General features: G+C 40.5%; 1 protein-coding gene across 4 annotated transcripts in view; it reads left to right on the top strand.

The window, feature by feature from the left end:
- The window catches only part of Aagab (alpha and gamma adaptin binding protein), a 54622-nt gene that overhangs the window by 22678 nt on the left and 12081 nt on the right, over window positions 1-19863 (top strand). For all 4 annotated transcript variants that reach the window (XM_021237021.2, XM_021237022.2, XM_004855596.3 and 1 more), the window contains exon 5: window positions 223-306. In XM_021237021.2, the coding sequence (XP_021092680.1) occupies window positions 223-306 (84 nt within the window). The remainder of the gene's footprint in view (window positions 1-222; window positions 307-19863) is intronic.

Below are 19863 nucleotides of genomic sequence, written 5' to 3'. Positions count from 1 at the left end.
TATCAGGAGCTCTGAGCTCTGTATTTGCTCTGTTTTTTCCTTATTACACAAGTTATAGTGTGAAGTAACAACTAATAAGCAAGATAATTAAACCATGGTAATTTGAAAATGTGGCTTTAAGGGTGTGTGTGCATGCACACATGTGTGTGAGTGTGGGTATGTGAGTATTGTAGCTATGTATAAGTGTTTATAGTAATATGTATATTTTTTTCCCCTCATTAGATGACTTTCCTGAATCTACAGGAGTAAAGCGAATTGTACAAGCATTGAATGCCAATGTCTGGTCCAATGTAGTGATGAAGAATGGTAAATAACTTGAGTCTCAAAGTAATTTTCCCCATTTGTTGTTAAGTTTTAAATTATTTGGGTATATGTGGACCCATTAGGATTGTATTAAATCTGTAAATTTGTTCAGTTCTCAAGGCTTCAGTTGAAGGAAGAGCCCTAAGTAGTATTTCTTTGGATTTTAAGTATGTGTTTTAATACTTAATTCGGTAAGAATTTAGAGGCAACCTATCATATGCCTAGCATGGCCTTTAGCTTTAAGAACTACCTAACACTGTAAGACATAGACCCTGTCCTTAAGAGTCTCCTAGGCTAGCTGTGGATTTCAGCATGCACTTTTCAAATGTCAGGTAACCCCACAGGATGACTGATGCAGGCAGTAGGTACATAGAGTCAGAGATGTGCTGTTGTGTCACCCATGGGTAGTGTATTGGTCAGCTTTCCTGTTGCTGGGACTAAAAACCTGACACCTACAATTTAAAGAAGTTTATTTTGGCTTATGGTTCAGAAGTTTCAGTCCAGGATCAGCTGCTTCCAAGGCACAGACAAGAAGGGTGTGATGGAGCAAAGCTGCTCAACTTGTGGCAGCCAGGAAGCAGAGAGACAAGGAAAGAGTCAGAGGAAGGGGCCAGGGTCAGGTGTAGGCAGTCCCCAAGGTCACCCATCCATACCTTACTTTGTCCAAGTCCCCACCTCCTGTATCTCATTGACCCGTGGCTTATCCATGGGTTTGTGCCTTTATACACCAGCCACCTCTCCAGGAGTCTCTTACTCTAGCTGAGCTGACAATCAAGATTAACTAGCACAGGTGGAGAGAGCTTCAGATCAGTGTGGGTCCTGACTGTTCTTTGTAAAGTGGTCATGATTTGGGTAATGAAAGAGCACAGTGACAAGCATGAAGAATAACAAGTAGTGCATTCTGGGGTCACCTGAGAACCTCACCGAACACATACAGCTCGCTTAGAGGCCTGAAAGGCAGGCAGGAGGATTTGAGCTTTTTCCTATAGGAAGTGCTGAGTCCCTGGAGACCCTTTAATAAAGAAGTGAGGCAAAGTTGGCATCTTTGAAAAGTTAATGCTTGGTGCTGTGCACAGGGTTTGGCAACCAAAGGAGGTGAAAGTAGATCCTGCAGTTGGGGAGACCAGAGCTGCTGCAGCAGCTCAAGGGTGAGGTGCAGGGACCTGGGCTCAAGTGCTGGCCACGGCTATGGGTAGAAGGCTGGGTCGAATGTACCGTGTGGGGGCCGGCGAGCTGGCCCACATGGGCTGTTAGGGTCTGCATTAGTTTGCTAGAGCTGTAGTTACAAAGTGCCACAAACTAGATGGCCTACAACAGCAGGACTCTGTGGCCTTACAGTTCTAGATGTCTGGATGTCAGAAGCCCAAAATTGAGGTGTCAGCAGGTCAGGGACACACTGAGGGAGCCGGGGAAGGATTTGTTCCCAGTCTGTCTTGTAAATTCTGTCATTCCTTGTCTTGTGGCAGCGCGACTCCAGTCTTCCCATAGCGTTCTTCGTGTGTGTCTGTGTCCAGATTTCCCTTTTTATAAGGCCAAAAATTACCTTGAATTAGGGTTGCAGCCTATTGGAGGGTGACCCCTTTTTAACTAATTACATCCACAATGATTTTGTCTCCGGATAAAGTCACCTTCTGAGCTACAAGAGGTTAGAACTATGGCATAGGAACTTTGGGGAAATGCAGTGCAGTCAGCATAGTCCTGAGGAATTGCTGCCTGTGTAGTATTTCTCTCTTGTGAGCACTTGGCTGTCACAACAAGTATGTAGTATGAAGTGAACGCTACAGAAAGGAATGAGAAAAATCATATTTTACAGTGAGCCTCACCCGTAGTCTCTGAGATAAGGGTCAAGTGAATGATGAGTTTTATACAAGTAGAATATTTTGTCTCAAGTTTTGGTAGACACTAAGTGTTAAGTGAGGTCAGCACCCTTCCGCTTGCCTGATATCTGATCTAACCCTGTCATAGTTGGAGAAGCTGCTTTTGGCTTAATAAGTTACTTCTCCTACCACTTCCTCTTCCACCTTGGGAAGGAGAATCTGGTATGTCTATTACATTGAATTGAAAAGATAATAGATTTTATTTCATTGCCGTAATAATCAAAATAATGCTGTGCTCTAGGAGGAATAAGGAAATTTTAGCCTATGATGTCAGCCCCCCCCCCCCATTTCCAAAACCTCAGATTATGACTTGGTCCTACTCATTCCTTCAGCAAATCCCTGCTGAGCAATTACCTTAGTGAGGCATTGCGCTAGACTATCTGTACTATAAAAGTAAGTTTAAGATATGGTACATAAGCTGGATCAATTTAAAATAAAATTATATTCAGTGGTGCTTGTTTTATTTATAGAACAAGTTGCAGAAAAGTTTATGTGGCTTCAATAAATTTTTGAAAAATCTGACCTCCCAAGTTTATACATTAAAGAAGTGATGCATTGTAATTTGCACTTATTTCTAGACAGTCCTCTGTTTATGGGGTCTGCATCCTTGGATTCAACCTCTCTTAGGGTGAAAATATTTGGAAAAACTATGTCTATATTAAACATGTATAACTTTTTTCTTTATATTCTCTAATATAGTATAAGAACTCTACGTAGTGTTTACATTGTATTAGGCATTATAAGTAATCCGGAGATAAAGTTTATGGAATATGCGTATATTGTAAGCAACTACTGTGCTGTTTTATAGAAGGCACTTGAGCACCTGTAGATTTCAGTATCCTTAGGAGTCCTAGATATCTGTAAATTTGCAAACTGCACTGAACATGCTTTATTACTTTGGAAGTATGAACAAAAGTATTTTCTTAAAATGTCATTCTACTTGTTTTAGACAATGTATTAGTTATCTTTTTCATTGCTGGAACAAAATACCTGACATAACTTAAAGGAGGAGAGATATATTTGGCTCACAGTTTCAGGAAATTCAGTCTGTGGTCGCCTGGCTCCATGGCAGAAATGGCAGGGCAGAAGGGTCTGGTGGAGGAAAGCTGCTCAACCCATGGTAGCCAGGGAACAGAGAGAAAGGAAAGATCCAGGAACAAGAATACACCCTTCCAGGCCACACCTCCTATGACCCACCCCCATCTAGCCACCTTCACAGCACATTCAGCTCTGAACTTCAGTGGATTAATCTGCTGATGAATATAGCATCTCCATAATATAGTCAAAGTCCCACCTCTGAACACATGGGACTTTGGGGGACATTTTAGATCTAAACCATAACAGACATTAAAACCATATTCTTTTAAAACTGCAGAGAGGTACACTGTGAGTTTTTCATGCTTCTTTGCCCTGAAATGTCTTTGCTTTCTTCTTTTCTCTTTGTAGTACTGAGACATGTTAGCATAAAGCAAAGTAATATATGCAGTGTCTTGGGTTTGATCCCCGGCACACCACATAACACCACCACCACCACCACGGTCCAGAATATTGGCACTAGGTGGGGGATTTAGCTCAGTGGTTCTGCTGCCTGCCTTGCAAGCACAAGGTCCTGAATTCGATCCCTGGTACCAAAAAAACCCCCCAAAAACAGAATATTGGCATTATCTTAAATCCGTGTTTAAGAGGACCCTGGCCTATGTGGTATGAAAAAAAAGGCTGTCTAGGAAGGACCCTATTGTAATACTGAAATTCAGTTGCATTTGGAGGCCACCTAGTCTTGGGAAGTGTGAAGGATATCCTTTGTAACCTCACAAAGCTTTTGAAACAAAAAGTTTTTTTTTTTTAAATCAAAAAGTTGGTTTAGGGGCCGGGTATTTAGCTCAGTGGTTCCAGAGCCTGCCTTGAAAGCACAAGGTCCTGAGTTCGATCCCTGGTACTAAAAAAAAAACCCCAAAAATTCATTTACATAATTTTAAAAGTTGTTAGAAGTATTAGATAACTTTGTCAGGACATTAAAGCCTTTCTTTCGATAGCAAAATTAATATAATCACAATTAATTCTTTGGCAAAGAATTGGGAAATTACATAATCCTGATTTATTATTTAGTATTTATTGAGAAGTTATGGAATACTAATGCCTTGCCATGCCAATCTTCATCTTTACACAGTTGAGGAAAATGTTAGTTTTAAATTCCATCTTAAATATTTTTTAAAAATCCAATTCTAGGAAGGACTATGAAAATTTAGATGATATGACATATAGCACTGAAAGTATACAGATCTTACTACAGTTTTGTTTCTTTGCGGCTTCTTGAACAGTTGGCATGCAAAGGTCAAGTAATCTGAAAATCTAGGTTAATTAAAAGCTTAGGTGGGTAGCTTCCTTCTTGGCCTTCACCAATATAAAGTGGATGTGTTACCTACAATGGGAATTTGTGGTTAAGTGAATGGCCAACCTAATTCCTTTGAGCTGGCATGTCTCATTACAAGTCTGGACAACTAACCTGGCCACATTTTCATAACCTCTCGTCTGTAAAAAGTCTCTTCCTTAAACGTTAATAATACTCAAGCAACAAAGAGAACAGATAAGTTAGAGTTCATTAAAATTAAAAACTTTGAACTTTAGAGGACAGTGTATCAGTTTTGTGTTGGTATAACAAAATGCCCGAAGGTACATACTTTATACAGAAAAGAGGTTTATTTAATTCACCATTTTGGAAGCTGAAAGTTAAGATTTAGCACTTTTTGGTTCTCCTTCATCAGGGCCTTCTGGCTACATCATGACCTGGTGAATGGTGTAAAGGTAGGAGTGTGTCTCTCTGTGTGTCTGAGAGAGAGAGAGTCATACATACATATGGCAAAACAGGAAGCAAGAGAGAAAGCCCAATTCTTTTTTGAACAACCCATTCTTGAGAGAACTGATGCAGGCCCATAAGCTGTGATCCACTCCTGAGAGACGCCATTAACCCAGTCATGAACATTGAGGCAGTTGCGTTCCTTGGGGCTCCCCCTCTTCAAGATCCCACTCCCTCCGACAGCTCCCAGTACATGAACCTTTGGGGAACACACTGACACCATGTCCAAACCAGTGAAAGATAACTCTCAGAATAGGAGAAAATATTTCGAAAACATACACAAGTTGAGTGTCCCTTATCTGACATGCTTAGGACCAGAGGTATTTCAGATTTGGAATGAGGGTGGGGCCTCCCAATATATGCATGTATGTAATGAAATATTTTGGGCACAGAACCCAAGTCTAAACGTGAAATTCATTTGTTTCATATATGTCTTGTACACATAGCCTGAAGGTCATTTTATACAGCATTTGTGGTGCCACCTGTGTTGTGACTGCAACCTGATGCATGAGATCAGATAGGGAGTTTGCCCTGTGGCATCATGCCAGCATTCAAAAAGTCTTGGAGTGAGACCACTTAAAAGTTTTGGATTTCCAGATTAAGGATGCTCAGAGTGGTAAGGATGTAGTATCTGGAATGCATGAAGAGCTCTTATAACTCAATAATAAAAAAAACATTCCAGTTAAACAATTAGAAGTAATCTGAACAGACATTTCTCCAAAGGAGATTCAGAATGACCACTAATCACATGAGAAGATACTTCACATTGTAAGTCATCAGGGGAAGCAGATCACATCCATAGTGAGATAATACTTTACGCCCACTAGGACAGCCAGGATCAGTGAGGTAGTAACAGTGATGGTGAAGGGGTAGAGAAGTTAGAACCCTTATATGCTGCTGATGGGAATGTGAAATAGTACTACAGCCATTTTGGAGAAGTAATAGTTGCTCAAAAAGTTAAGCATAAAATTACCCTATTACCAAGCAATTCTGCTCTTGGCTGTAGCCAAAAGAACTGAAAACATATCCTTCCAAAAATTGTGAACAAATGCTAATAGTACTCCAAAATATTCATAACAGAAAAAAAAATGGAAACATACAATGGAGTGTTATTCACCTATAAAAGGAACAAAGCATAGATACATACTACAATGTAGATAAGCCTCAAACCACTATGCTAAGTGGAAAAAGTCACACATAGAAGGCCATGTAGTGTGTGATTGCATATATATGAAATGTCCAGAATGGTTGGATTCACAGAGATAGAAAGTTTAGTGGTTGGAGAGTTTGCTAAGGATATAGGATTCTTTTAATTGAGTGATGAAAATGTTCTGAAATCAGATGGTGATGTTCATTGCACAATTTTGTAAACATATTACAAACCACTGAATTGTACACTGTATAAACGGTGATTTTGGTATAAATGATATCTCAATAAAAATTAAGAAAGGAAGTAATACCACTAAGGATGGTAATGCGTGGCAGAGGGAGTAGTGGTGGCAGACATGCTAGCAGCAGCTTCCTGCATACATCCATGACCTTATATAATCCTTGCAGTGTCCTGGGTGAGCTGGGCTCAAGGAGGTCAGGTAACTTCGGCAATGTCGTATGTATTTCATCAGTTCTCAAACTTGTTTGCATGTTGGAATCACCTGGGGCACTCTAAGAGGTCTGGCCTTCAATCCTAGAGATTCTGAATTAACTGATAGGGGATGAGGCCTGAGCATAAAGATTTTTAAAATAACTATCAGTTCCCTGATTTGAACTTAGATTTTATGGATTTGAATTCTATGGCTTTAACTACTGCATCATTTATATATTATTGTATTGCAAGGCAGTTTCTCCTCTACTGGTGTTTCTCCAAAGAATCAAGTGACAATTCCCACGCAGCTGTGTGACCTTAGGCAGACCTAATAATCTCTGGGCTTTTTTTTTTTTCTCTGTAAAATGAGGTTGGGACTTCATCAGTGGCTTCCACCCCTGACCTTACATTGAAATCATTTGGGAAGCTTTTGAAACCTGTGCTGTCTGGATCTCAGTCCAGACCATTTATATTAGAAGGGAGGGGCAGTACAGTAAGTCAGTGCCTCAAGGTTAAAGCTGTGTAGCCATGGTTGAGAACCACTGACATAAGTAAATAATAGTCATCTAGTTCTAACTTGTGAGATCCATGCTTCATCCATGGGAGGACGATTGGGATTTTGAAAGCTGCTTTAGCCTCTTATTGACCTGCTTTCTCCCATTCTGAAACCATGACTTGCAAAGCCAGAGAAAGAGGACAGGACAGTGTCCCACATAGAGTCACCTACAAGAAATGGTGGAAAGAGTGCCACTCTCCTCCGTACTTCCTCTAGACCCGTTTCTAGGGTAGCTTAGTAGCATGCCAAGGCCTCCAGTTTGGGACTAAACAGTCCCCTCAAGATCTGAAAGACAATACAGCCTTTACAAGTAGCCAGCTGTCTTCCTAGAGCACGACTTAGACTTGTGCATTTGGCCATTTGAGTTTTCTTCTTTGGGCCTCAGATCTCTCCCTTGTCCACAACTAAGGTCTGGTTTCTAGTATTCATTCCTACTAAACACTTAATGTGTACCGGGGCCTTGGTTTGTGTGCTTGGGGTGCACCAGTGAGCAAAATGCTAAATATTTCTGTCCTTGCAGAGTTTTCATGCTGCTGAGAAGCTGTAGGTCGATAAATGGTACAAGTAATTAGTAAATGACATGGTGTGTTAGAAAATGATAGGGTAGTAGGAAAAAACAATCAGAGCTGGCAATATTGAGGCTTCTGGGTATATTGCAACACTGTATTAGATACGATAATCAAGGTAGGTCTTTTTGACAGCTTGAGATTTGAGCAGGGGCCGAGGCATTTCACCCTGTGGGGGTGTGGGGGCGAGCAGGCCTGGCAGAAGGACTGGCTACAGTGAGGGCCTCAGTGTGCCTGATGTCTTTGGAGGCCATCAAGAACTCACTAGTGGCAGAAGAGAGGTCAGAGAAGTACTGGAGGAGCAGACTCTAGGGCTCGGGAGGCTTAACATTTACTCCGAGTGCACTGGGAAGCTAGTGCTAGATGTTGGGTAGAAGAATGACACGATCTGACTTCCAGTCTAAAAATACAACTCTGGCTACTGTGTAGTGGTGAAGGTGGGGGAAGGAACGAGGATCTCTTAGGAAGCCAGGTGAGAGATAGTAGGGGCTTAGATCAGGCTTACAGCAAAGGCCAAATTCTGGATATATTTTGAGGCTAGCATGATTTCCTGGACTTGTGGTATGAGTGAAAGAGCATTAAGGAAGACTCCAGGATTTGGGTCTCAACAGTGGATGGTATCCTGAAATGAAGCCACAGATGAAGCAGACTTTGAGGAGTGGGGTGACATATCATTGGTTCAGTTTGGGACATGTTAAATTTGAAATGGCTACCAGACTTCCAGGTGGAGGTGTTTAAATAGCCAGTTGGACAGATGTGTGCAGTTTGAGAAGAGAGGTGTGTGAGTGTGTGGCATTTAAAACCTTGAGCTTGGATGAGATCATCAAGGGAGTGTGTCAAGAGGACCAAGGGCATGCAGCCCAGGGGCCTTCCAACATCCAGAGGATAGGGAGAAGGGTTTGGCAGAGAAGACAGAAACAGTGATCAGTGAGAGGCGAAACTAGAGTGTGGAGTCCTAGAGGTGGAAGGAGTGGTCAGCTATGCCAGGGCTGCTAACAGGCCAAGTAAAATGATAACTGAAGGTTGACCTTTGCGTTCAGTCATGTGAAGGTCATTGGTGACCTTGAAGAGCAGTTTTAGTGAAGTAGGTTTGAGAGAAACAAGTGAAGTTGCAGCTTGCTACTACAATGTACTCTTGAAAATGTTTGCAGGAAAGAGGAGCAAAGAAATAGGTGGGAGCTAGTGAGAAGGATGTGGTCAAGAGGTTTCTGTTTTTGTATTTTGGAAGATGAGAACAAGAGCAGCATGTTTGTAGGCTGATGGGAAAGATACAATAGAGAGTGAAAAACCAAAGACCTAAGAAAGAAAACTTGCGGAGTGAGGCCCTGGACTAGGAGAAGGGCCGGGCTCTAGTGTGCACATGGACAGCCTGGCTCTGGACAGGAGGAGGGAAGTAAATCTGGAAAAGAGGTGAGAAAGAGCGGATCTGACTGGGTGGGGAGATGTGGCTTCGGAATCACTGGGTTTCCATCTGTTTCTTTTGATGGCTTCAGTTTTCTCAGTGAAGTTGGAAGCCATGTTGTCAACTAAGAGGGCAAAACAGTGTGGTACCATTGGGACTGGAGGAGAGAGGGGCATGGGAAATAAACATTAGGAGATAGAGCAGGTGAGCCAAGGGGTGCAGGATGATTGCCCAGACAGCACTAAGGGACCCACTGGAAATTGGGGATTATAAATTTAAAGTGATACCAGGCAGCAGTGTGTGTGTGTGTGTATGTGTATGTGTGCTTGCACTTTCCCTAGCATCTGTAAGCAACACTGCCACAGGCATGAAGTAATCATTTGTGCTTTAACCAGGTGTGTGTATCACAGCAACAGAGAAGCAAGGGCTTCGATCGTGTACATGCGAGAGGAATTACAATAATAGACCGTGGAATTTAAACTGGGTAAGAAGGGGAGAGAAAATCAGGGGAGTGTGGCCAGAGAAAAAGTGGTAGTTTCAAGGTCCTGGTGGTGTAGAAGGGTGCTTGGGTTGAGGTATGAACTGCAGTTACAGATGAGGTGTGAATTTGAGTTTGTGGAGGGGTTACAGTTATTGGTAATAATAATAAGTACCATGGGAATACATGGCTAGGGTAGGGGAGAGGCAACATCGGTGAAAGAGGAATTCAGTAAACAGATTGCTGGAAGAATCATCTATATGTGTATCTAACTGGCTAAGAATTAAGACAGGAGTAGCGAAAATTGTGAAAAAATAAAGGAGAATGGCTGGAGGATCTGTTAGGTGACTGTAGCAAAGGGTCTTAGACATTTGCCTTCAGATAAAGAGTTTGTGTGAGCTGAATGTGAGAGCACAAGTCTGTAATCTCAGCACTCTGGGGGTCTAAGACAGGAGAATTGCAAGTTTGAGCCCAGCCTAGGCAGTTTAGCAAATTACTGAGACCCAGTCTCAAAATAAAAAATAAGGACTAGGCATGAAGCTTAGTGCAAAGGTCCTGGGTTCAATCCCCAGTAACAGGTAGGGACAGCTTGTGTGAGAATGTCAGTAAGGCTCCTGTAATCAAAGGGTATCATGGGGGTAACTTAATCTGGTGATGCTCCACTGAGACCTGGCTGGGTAGCGGGATTTATGTCAAATGCCACACACAGCTTTGCTTGGCACCCATTGAGAATCACTTAACTATTAAGCACTGTTACCAAAGGGTGGATAAGATGTACCGTCCCATCTACACTCGATGGAAAACTCTTAGGAATGTCTGAGCTCGGCTGTTTCATCCACTACAGCAGTGACTTCCCTAGCATCCTGCCCAATGATCATACACCCTTTTTTTGTGGAATGCTTTGAGTAACCTGTGAAGCCATCCTAGAAGGAATTGCATAAAGAAATCTAAGAACTGTCCTGTTAACTCTTAGCAGATATAAATATCCCTTTTCCAAAACACCAGCATAAAAAGATATTCTTTTACTTTGTGTCATAATACTGAGAACAATAGTAAAAAATTTATCTGTCAAAGGTGTGCAAGAGTAATTAAATGATGCAAGTGCACAGAGTAGTTAAATGATTTACCTAGATCAGACGGGAAATCATTGGCAGCCAGGTGAGGTCCTGGGCCACAGAACTCCCTTCCCCTACGTGGTCTGGCATGGGTAAGACTGTAATGAGACTGGATGTAATGACTGTATCTAAGATATTAGACTTTTCTCTTACTGCCTTTAAATATATTCTTCTAAATAATTTCTATAGAATGGTGTCAGCCCTAACTGTACTCCATTGTGCTTGATCCAAAGTACAGATAAAGCTCTTCGATGGTTATATAACATAGCAATTACTGATGAGTGAAAGATAGTTTATATGTAATTATTTTACATGGAGTCACAGTGGATTATTACTCTACAGTTTGAGTTATGATTATTCATATGTAGTAGATAATGTCTTTAAAATTTTAATCTTGGATTTAAGAACAAATAGGGTAAATGATAGTACTACAGTTGTGTGCAAATTATAGTTACTTTTGGCTTAACAAGGGGGATCCATTCTGAGAAACGACTCATTATTTCATAATTGCGCAAACGTCATAAACTTACACAAACCTAGATGGTGTGGCTCAGTCCCTCAGCCTGGCCTCCTGATACAATCAAGAGACACAACAGACAAGATGTAGGAGGCTGCTGCTGACAAAACACACCGTACTGTTTTACAGTGAACTTTTAAAAAATAAATAGTGTACCTTAAAGTAACAATAAAAATCATAACATAGTAAATACATCAACTAGTAACATAGTCATTTATCATCATTTTCAAGTATTATTTATTGTACCTTAACTGTATGTGCTGTACTTTATGGGACTGGCAGTGCAGTGAGTTTGCTTACACCAGCATCATTACAAACATGTGAGTCATCCACTGTGCTGAGATGGTACCTGGCAATGAGAATTCTCTGCTCTGTTTTGTTGGGTTGTTTTTTTCTTTTGGTGCCGGGGCCCATGGTTGATGGGAATGTTATGTGGTGTTACACTAGAAAGTGATTATAAATCTTTATGATAGCCATCACTTCTGTATTAACTTATAATTTAGTGCTACATTCTTGACTCTACCAATGTCTTGTTTCATAAACTAAAGCATTCTTTTTTTTTTTTTTTTTTTGGTACTGGGGATTGAACTCGGGTCCTTGAGCTTACGCAGCAGGCGGCGAAACCACTGAGCTAAATCCCCAGCCCCTGAAGCATTTATTCTTAACCAGAACATTCTTGTCCCCCTAAAAAAACATTTGAACCTTGCCAGGGATTTAGCTCAGTGGTGCCGCCACCTGCTTCGAAAGCGCAAGGTCCTGAGTTCGATCCCCAGTACCAAAAAAAAAGTTGAACCTTGATTGTTGGGGGACAAAAACACCCCTTCAGCTTTTTCTAAAACATATGCAAAATACATAAAAATATATACAGCCTATCTGTAGTAGTACTATTTCAAGGAGGAAGTATATCACAATTAGAAAAAACTGTCTTAACAAGTTGCTGGGAGAGCCATAATGAAAATGGTGGGGAAACACCGAGCTCAGGGTTCTGCTTGTGTGCACTGAGCTCTGCCCAGAGGCAATCCTGATACCACATAATGATCAAACTTACCAGAAGCCAGTTTCAATTAACATCAAAGGTGTGACCTCAACTGGTCTAGGAAATGAAGAGGTTAGAACTGTGTTGATGATTGGTGGTATTTTTATGTATATCTGTTTGCTTACTGCATAACCTTTCCTATGCGAGTGCCTTAAGTTTCTTCCACCTGAAAATCAGGTTGTTAACTCAGGGAAGGGGATGGAGGTAAAACTTTCACCTGCTTCCCTTAATTACTCCCAGCTCCTATCAGAGCCTGGTTTGTGGCTTGGAAACCAACCATTTGGGTCTGTCATTTTTAACTTGGAAATGACCCTTTATTGTCATTATCATGAAAGGTGAAAGGGGTCAGTGCTTTATGGCAAATGTGACAAACTTTCAAAGTTGGCTTCTCCCAGCCCAGCAGAATGAATCCATTGGGAATGACAAATTAAACGCAAAGGGGGAAAATCCAACAAAAAGAAAAAGTCATGACAAGGCTTTTAAAACTTCTGAGTTGATCTCCCTAATGAGTGTATAATTCAATCTTGTTATTGTACTGATTAGTATTTTTCTGATTTTAGTGTTGCACACCTTTCCTTGTGCTGTACTGGCCATTTATCATCTTCTTGTGTCTACTTTTTAATTGGGTTGTCTGTTAATGAGCTGTAAGAGTTCTTTATATGTTCTGGTCATAGGTTATAGACATTGTGAATATGGTCTGTTTAAGGACTACTTTTCATTTTAACGATGTCATTTAAAGTTCTAAATTTTTATGGAATCTCATTTATCAAATTTTTTCTTTTATACATCATGTTTTTTGTATCCTAGGAAGTTCTTGCCTGCCCTAAATTCATAAACATTTTCCCTTATAATTTCTTCTTAAAGTTTTATAGTTTTAGTCTTTCATATTTAGGTTCATGGATCCTTTCAAGTTACTTTTATGTATGGAAATAAAGGGTTGAGGTTAATTTTTTATATACGAATACCAGATGTTCTAGTGCCATTTGCTGAAAACACTATCTTTTCCTCTGCTCTTGAATTGAGTTTATGTTCTATAAAATGTTACTGTTAAATAATCTTTCAAAACTCAGTGGACCATATATGTGTGGTTATATTTCTAGATTCTCTGTTTTATTCCAGTGATCTATATGTCTTTCCTTACACCAACACTGCCTTGATTACTGTAGCTTTAGAGGAAGTCTTAAAATTAGGTACTAAACGTCTTCCAACACTGTTTTTTTTTTTTCTTTTTCTTTTTACTTTTCTAGGTCCTTTGTACTCCTACATAACTTAAATTTCAATATCCAATTCTTCATTTATAATAAGCAAGTATACATAGACCTGAATTTTTATATATACCTTGTGTTTTCTAATCCTGCTAAATTCAAATACAAGTTCTAGGGGCTCCAAGAGATTTCTTAGTATTTTCTCTGTAGATGATCATTTCATCTACATATAAAGATTTTGCTTCTACCTTGCCAGTCCTATCCTAATTGTGTCATTTTATTGCCAGACCATTTTGGTTTAGGCCTATGTTTCAAAGTTTAATGGACAGATGAGGAGTAGGCATATCTTTCCTTGTTCCCCACCGTAGGGAGAAAGCATTGTATCTTCTCCATTCATATAAGGCATTTTTGCTGGAAGTATGAGTACATGTCTTTGATCTGTTGAGAAGGTGCGGTTCTACTTCTAGTTTCCTAATAGCTTTTACCATGAACAGCTGTGGAATTTAGTCCAGTACTTTTTCTCCAACCAGTGACAGGATCATATTATGGCTTTTCCCTTTCCACTGTTAAAATGATAACTTTTGGTGGTGGATCTTCCAATGCTGAACCAACACTGCCATCCCTATAACAAAACCACTTTCTACATCCTGCCAGATCTGACTTCTAATAGTTTGTTTTGTTAAACAAATTTCTATCTATGTTCATACTTTTTTCTTCTATTATCTTTATCCAGTTTTATGATTAGCACAATGTTGATTTCCTAAAATGAGGGGAGAAGTGTTCCTTCTTTTTTCTGCTTTAAATGTTTGATATAATTTATCAGTTAAAATGTATATGAGCCTGTTGTTATCAGATAGGTAGGTTTTCAAGCTAGGAATATACTTTCTTTAATAGGTGCTATTCAAATTTTGTATTTCCTCCAGAATCAGTTTCATTAATTTGTCTTCCAAGATACTTCTTAGAAGTTGTCAAATTTATTTCAAAAAAGATTTTTGTAATATGCTTTCTTTATCCTTTTAAATTCTGTAAAATCTGTGGTAATGTCTCCTAGATCTTGATATTGTAATTTTAAAAATGTATAATTGATATTGTATAATAAGAAGAAAAGGTCTAAAGAAGCAGGGGAAGTGGGAGGGGTAGGGGAAAGGAAAGAAGGGAAAAGAAAAAATACGAGAAAAAGAAAAAGATGGAAACAAAGTCTTTGCAAATAGGGAAGGGTGGAGGGGTTGAAGGGAGGGCAGAGGAAGGGGGAAAAAAAAAAAAAGAACCAAGATACTCATGTAAAGGTACAAGATCCCCATGATGAATGTAAATGTATTTTATACCTAAAATGTACCAATAAACTTAACAGGAAAAAAAATACAAAAAAAAAAAAAGTTGGCTTCTCCATCAGCCCCTCCCCTTGATCTCCAGTTTATCTAGTGTGTCCAAAGGCCTCCTTGCAAGTCTTGTTGTCACTAGGTGCTCTAGGCATCACGCTCAGGGAAAGGCCTTGAACTTTGGAGGCACCTATAAATGAGTTGGTTTTAAGAGCAAGGAGTAGAAAATGGTTAGCAGAAGCCTGATCAGTTGTTTTGTTTTTTCAAGTGGCATTGTCAGTGTTTCACAGCCCTTGTTTAGTAAGTGCCCGTTTAGGGTTACCCACAGCTCCTGCCCCTGGTTTTTTCACCTGAGCACCTGAGTGCTGTAGCACGTTAGTCTACACTGGTGGCTATTGGGAATTGAGTACTTCTTTTACCAAATACCACTGGAGTGTGAAGGGCGAGGGAGGGAAATACTGAGACCTTGTGCTTTCTTTTTCTCTCTCCTTCCTTCCCTCTCTTCTTGCCTTCATGTGTATGTATGTGTCTGTTACTGGGGATGGAACCCAACGCCTTCCTTCACACTGAACTCCATCCCCAGCACTGTGTCATTTTACTTTGAAACAGGGTCTTACTAAGTCATCAGCTTGCCAGACCAGGCTCAAACTTGCAGTCCTCTTGCCTCAGTCTCCAAGATCCTCCTAGCTCAGCTCAGAGTTCACAGGCATGTGCACTTTCTAATCAGTGAAAGAGGAGTTAGACTAAACAAGTGTTACAGAGTTGTGGCTTTGATCTCCCAGTGGTAAGCAATAATTGAAGAGATTGCATTTCAAAAGGCCTGAGAGTTTACTTTTAGTTTATCTGTTGTAGTTTAATCCTCAGCAGTGCCGTTGGATGCAGTAATGCAAGTGGATTTCAGTAGTAGAAACAAATCTTTCACAATTTTTGTTTTCCCATTATAAATGTTAAGAATTGACTCTCTGGTGTGTGTCCCCCTACATGTACAGGGTAAGATTTGGTGGCAGAATTCCTAGATTTCAGTTCAAGGAATCCTTTGCAGTTAATGGACAGCGCAGTAGTAAGAAGTGAATACCAAAAACACAGGTCTGTCTAGGGCTTATCCATACCCAGCCACTCTCCTGAGAAAGTAGATAGCCAATGCCTTTAATATGCATTTTTAAAAGATAGTTTAAAATAATGATTAAATTTTGGATCTTATGAGACCTCAAATTAGTGAGGAGAAGAATGATTAATGAAGAGGGTCCTAGAGAGGTCCGCCTGTGCCTGGGTGATCTCGGGAATGAGGTGTATGTCTCTGGGCCCGTTTCCTATTCTCTAGGACACTCTTTCTGTTCTGTGAGACCGACCTCAAGTCACAGTGACCTGCTCCTCCTTCTAACCCAGTGTCTGACCTCACAAAACCAAAGAAATGACATGAATACTCTCAGACTGTTGCCTGACTGAATGTTGGGCCAAAATAGAGGAAGATGGATTGGATTCCTGTTTGTATGTGTGTAGAGAGGGGGTCATATGGTGAAGAGGAAGAGAGAATTGTGAGACATTAGGGAAGATGGGGGAGACGTTTGGCTCAAATGCTGTGACTTGTTGCAGTGCCACCTTCAGAATGATCCATAGGCATAGGAAGGAAGAGGAGCTCTTCCAGTTTGTCGCCTGGAGGTGCCACTCCTCTGCTGCCACCTCACAGACACACCTGTGGGGCTTGTCCTTTGGATAGAGTTGTAGAGCCAGTTATGAATCACAAAAGAAAGTTATATGTTTCTTCACAGTGAAGTCTTGTTTCACTGCTCTCGGGATTTCCCACACTCGCTTCTGAGTGATTTCTCACCTGGTTCTGAAGCTTCCTTTGAGGATTTCCAGGAGTGAGCCGCAGGCCCCGGCACTGGGACTTTACAATGGTCTGTGGCTGAGGTAGTATAAAGCTGGGCTCTAGAGCTCTGGGAAAGACGGCCTTATTTGGATGCTCCATTCAGTTTATTAATACACATATAGGGCCGGGGATTTAGCTCAGTGGTTCCACTGCCTGCCTTGCAAGCACAAGGTCCCAAGTTCAATCCCCAGTACCAAAAAAAGAATACACATGTATGTGTGCAAGGAAGACCCTGCCCAAAGTCATAATTAGTATCTTGGGTGATTTAATTTTCTTTTTTGTATTTTCTCTATCTTCTGAATTTACTACAGTGAACATCTTGTTTATAATCAGGAAAAAGAGAAGCAAACAGTCTTCTTGGTCATGTTCATCATCTGCTTGAGTATTAGCGGGAGCAGTTTTGGACTGACAGGTGGACATCCAGGGTGTCGGTGGACATCCAGGGTGTCGTCGGACAGCCGAGGTTCACTTGCCTGAATCAGAAGCCAGGGGCGGAAGCAGATATAGGGCTGAGGCCTGTTTCCTTCACTGAGTACTTTTAATAGTGCACTCAGAAACTTTGCCCTTCTAAAGGAATAGTTTAGTAAAAGAGAGTAAGTTTTCTTCTAATTCTTTTGTGATTTCGAGAAACATTTCAATTCACCAAGCAGAAGTGGAATATAATATAAAAGCATAGGCTTCTTTTCCCTGACCCTCTTGGCATCATTTCTGATGGAGTACTTTCTTAAAAGAATTTTTAATGCAAATATTATAGTGTGGTTTAAGAATAGTCATTCAAGGGCCCGAGATTTAGCTCAGTGGTGCCGCTGTCTGCCTCACAAGCACAAGGTTCTGAGTTCGATCCCCAGTACCAAAAAAAATTTTAAAAAGGAATAGTCATTCAAAATTAGATACAGCTAGGGCCGAGGATTTAGCTCAGTGGTTTCACCGCCTACTGTGCAAGCGCAAGGACCCAAGTTCAATCCCCAGTACAAAAAAAAAAAAATTAGATACAGCTTGTCTGTGTGAATTGAAATATCTTAGTTGTGGCTGTAATAAGTGGGGTCGTGCTCCTCATTTATCACATAGGTGGAAAAGAACATGTTTATAAGGAAAATATTTTGTATGGAGAGGAAGAGGATGTAAAGAAAACTTAGATATAGAAAATTCTTGAACTTCTTAAGATGGGGCCAAATAATTGCTGCTTTAAAGAAATAACCAAAATGTAAAAACAGAAAATTTCTAACAGATGATTCAAGAGATTTGGGGGCTGTAGGCCTGGAAAGCCTTAGCACTTGAGTGGCACGTACAGATGTAGAGGCTTCTCTGCGTGGCCGACACCTGCTGCCTTGGTTGTCACAGAGGTGACACTCCCCACACCTACAGGGTTCTCTGATGTAGTTGAGGGTGGCAGATAGACATCAGACAGGTGTTTACAGACCTTGTCTCCAGGGCATTACTGCACTAGTCAGGACAACAAAAGCAAATGGCACTGAGGGAAAGATGGTCACGGGCTAAAATCATTAGGGGTAGTTTATTCTAGAATGGAGGGAGGCTATTTCAAACACTGATAGGAAGTGAGGACTGAATCTTTAAGTGTCTTGATTCTCTTTTTATTGTTTTGTTTTGTTTTGGTACCAGGGATCGAACTCGGGACCTTGCACTTGCGAGGCAGGCAGCGGAACCACTGAGCTAAATCCCCAGCCCATTGATTCTCTTTTTTTAATTTTAATGGAAAATCTTTCCAAAACCTAAGAATTTTATCCCAAAATTTTCTGTCCTGATTAGATCTGTATTCATGGTTCTCAACAGAAGGCGGACCCCCCACCCCTTTCAGGACAATTGGCAGTGGTGTAAGTGCCTGGTGGGTTGAGGCCAGGGATGTACAAGGCAGCCCCCACCCCAACCAAATGTCACATGAGTGTCAGTAGGGCTGAGATGGAGAAACCCTGGTCTTTGTGCACTTGAGGAGCAGTGAAGGGATAGAGAGAAGGACCTAGCCACTTGTCTGTCATGAGTTTGTGTGACTAAGGCCTCCAGGAGGTGTAGGGCTGGGGGTTGGGAATAGTACACACATGGTGTTGAAGTAGCCTATGCGTATTCATTCTAGCATTCAGCTTGGTTCTATGGAAATCACAGTATAAACTAGGGACATAATGAGAGATGACTGGTGAAAGAGAACTGTTTCTGAATTTAAAGAACACCTTTTTGAGCTTGACCCAAGTTTGTGTCATGCCCAATATTTGTACATCAAGTTGTATAAGAGTTGTCTCAACTCTTTACCTTAGCAAACCAAGACCTCTGGGCTTAATGAAAAGAGAATGGAATTTAGAGTTAGAGACTCCTAGATTTCTAGTTCTAGTTCCAACTATGTGACTTTGGGCAAGTAATTTAATCTCTCTGAGTTGTACTCTGTAAAAGATAATAAAATAAATCCTTTGCAAAAGAAGATAATAAGGAATGTGTTGATTTCTCTTTGTGTGTAGAAGGTGTAGTTTCTGGTGAGAATTAAAGAGGCATTTCATGTTCAGTACTGAAAACATTATCTTCCATATCCTTGTTATTTAGTATGTTAGCTGTTATTATAACCCTTATGGTAATCTGCAAGCAGAAGTATTGTCATATCCACTGCATAAATGTAGACACTGTATTGGGATACAGAGAAGGTATAACTTAATGTAAGACACAAAGTAAGTGACAGAACCAGGATTCAAATCTATGCCTTTATCTCCAAATTTTTATGTTTATCATATTGCCTTGATAAAGAGAAGTGAGAAACAAGTGGAAATATTAAAGGGAAAACATACTTCTAAAAAAATTACTTTTCTTCTTATGCCCATACTAAAATTTCCCTTCTTGGCTTAGGTTTATAATTCTCTAAATGTCTCATGTGGGTATATATCAATTGCTATGCATTTTGGGTTTCTGATATAACTGTGTCTCTAGATTCGTAAAGAGATATCTAAACAATTTCACATCTTTAGAATTGTCTTGAGACCTATTAAAAATAAATTCTCATTCCCAAGGCTTGAGAATTTCCCAGTTCACATCTCTTGTAGAGGCAATAGTGGTTTTGTTTCTGATGATACCTGGAAGAATCTGCTAATAATAACCAGCACCACTAGATTTTTTTCCATGACACTATCATTTTGATCTTTTGTTCCATTGGTGCCTACTTACTGAAGGTGGCGTTTTTAGAATGGC

This window comes from Heterocephalus glaber, unplaced genomic scaffold (genome assembly GCF_053883595.1).
Source record: "Heterocephalus glaber isolate CG9 unplaced genomic scaffold, H.glaber_assembly_v1.0 deba00001689, whole genome shotgun sequence".
Lineage (NCBI taxonomy): Eukaryota > Metazoa > Chordata > Mammalia > Rodentia > Bathyergidae > Heterocephalus > Heterocephalus glaber.
This window is presented reverse-complemented; position numbering and strand designations above follow the sequence as displayed.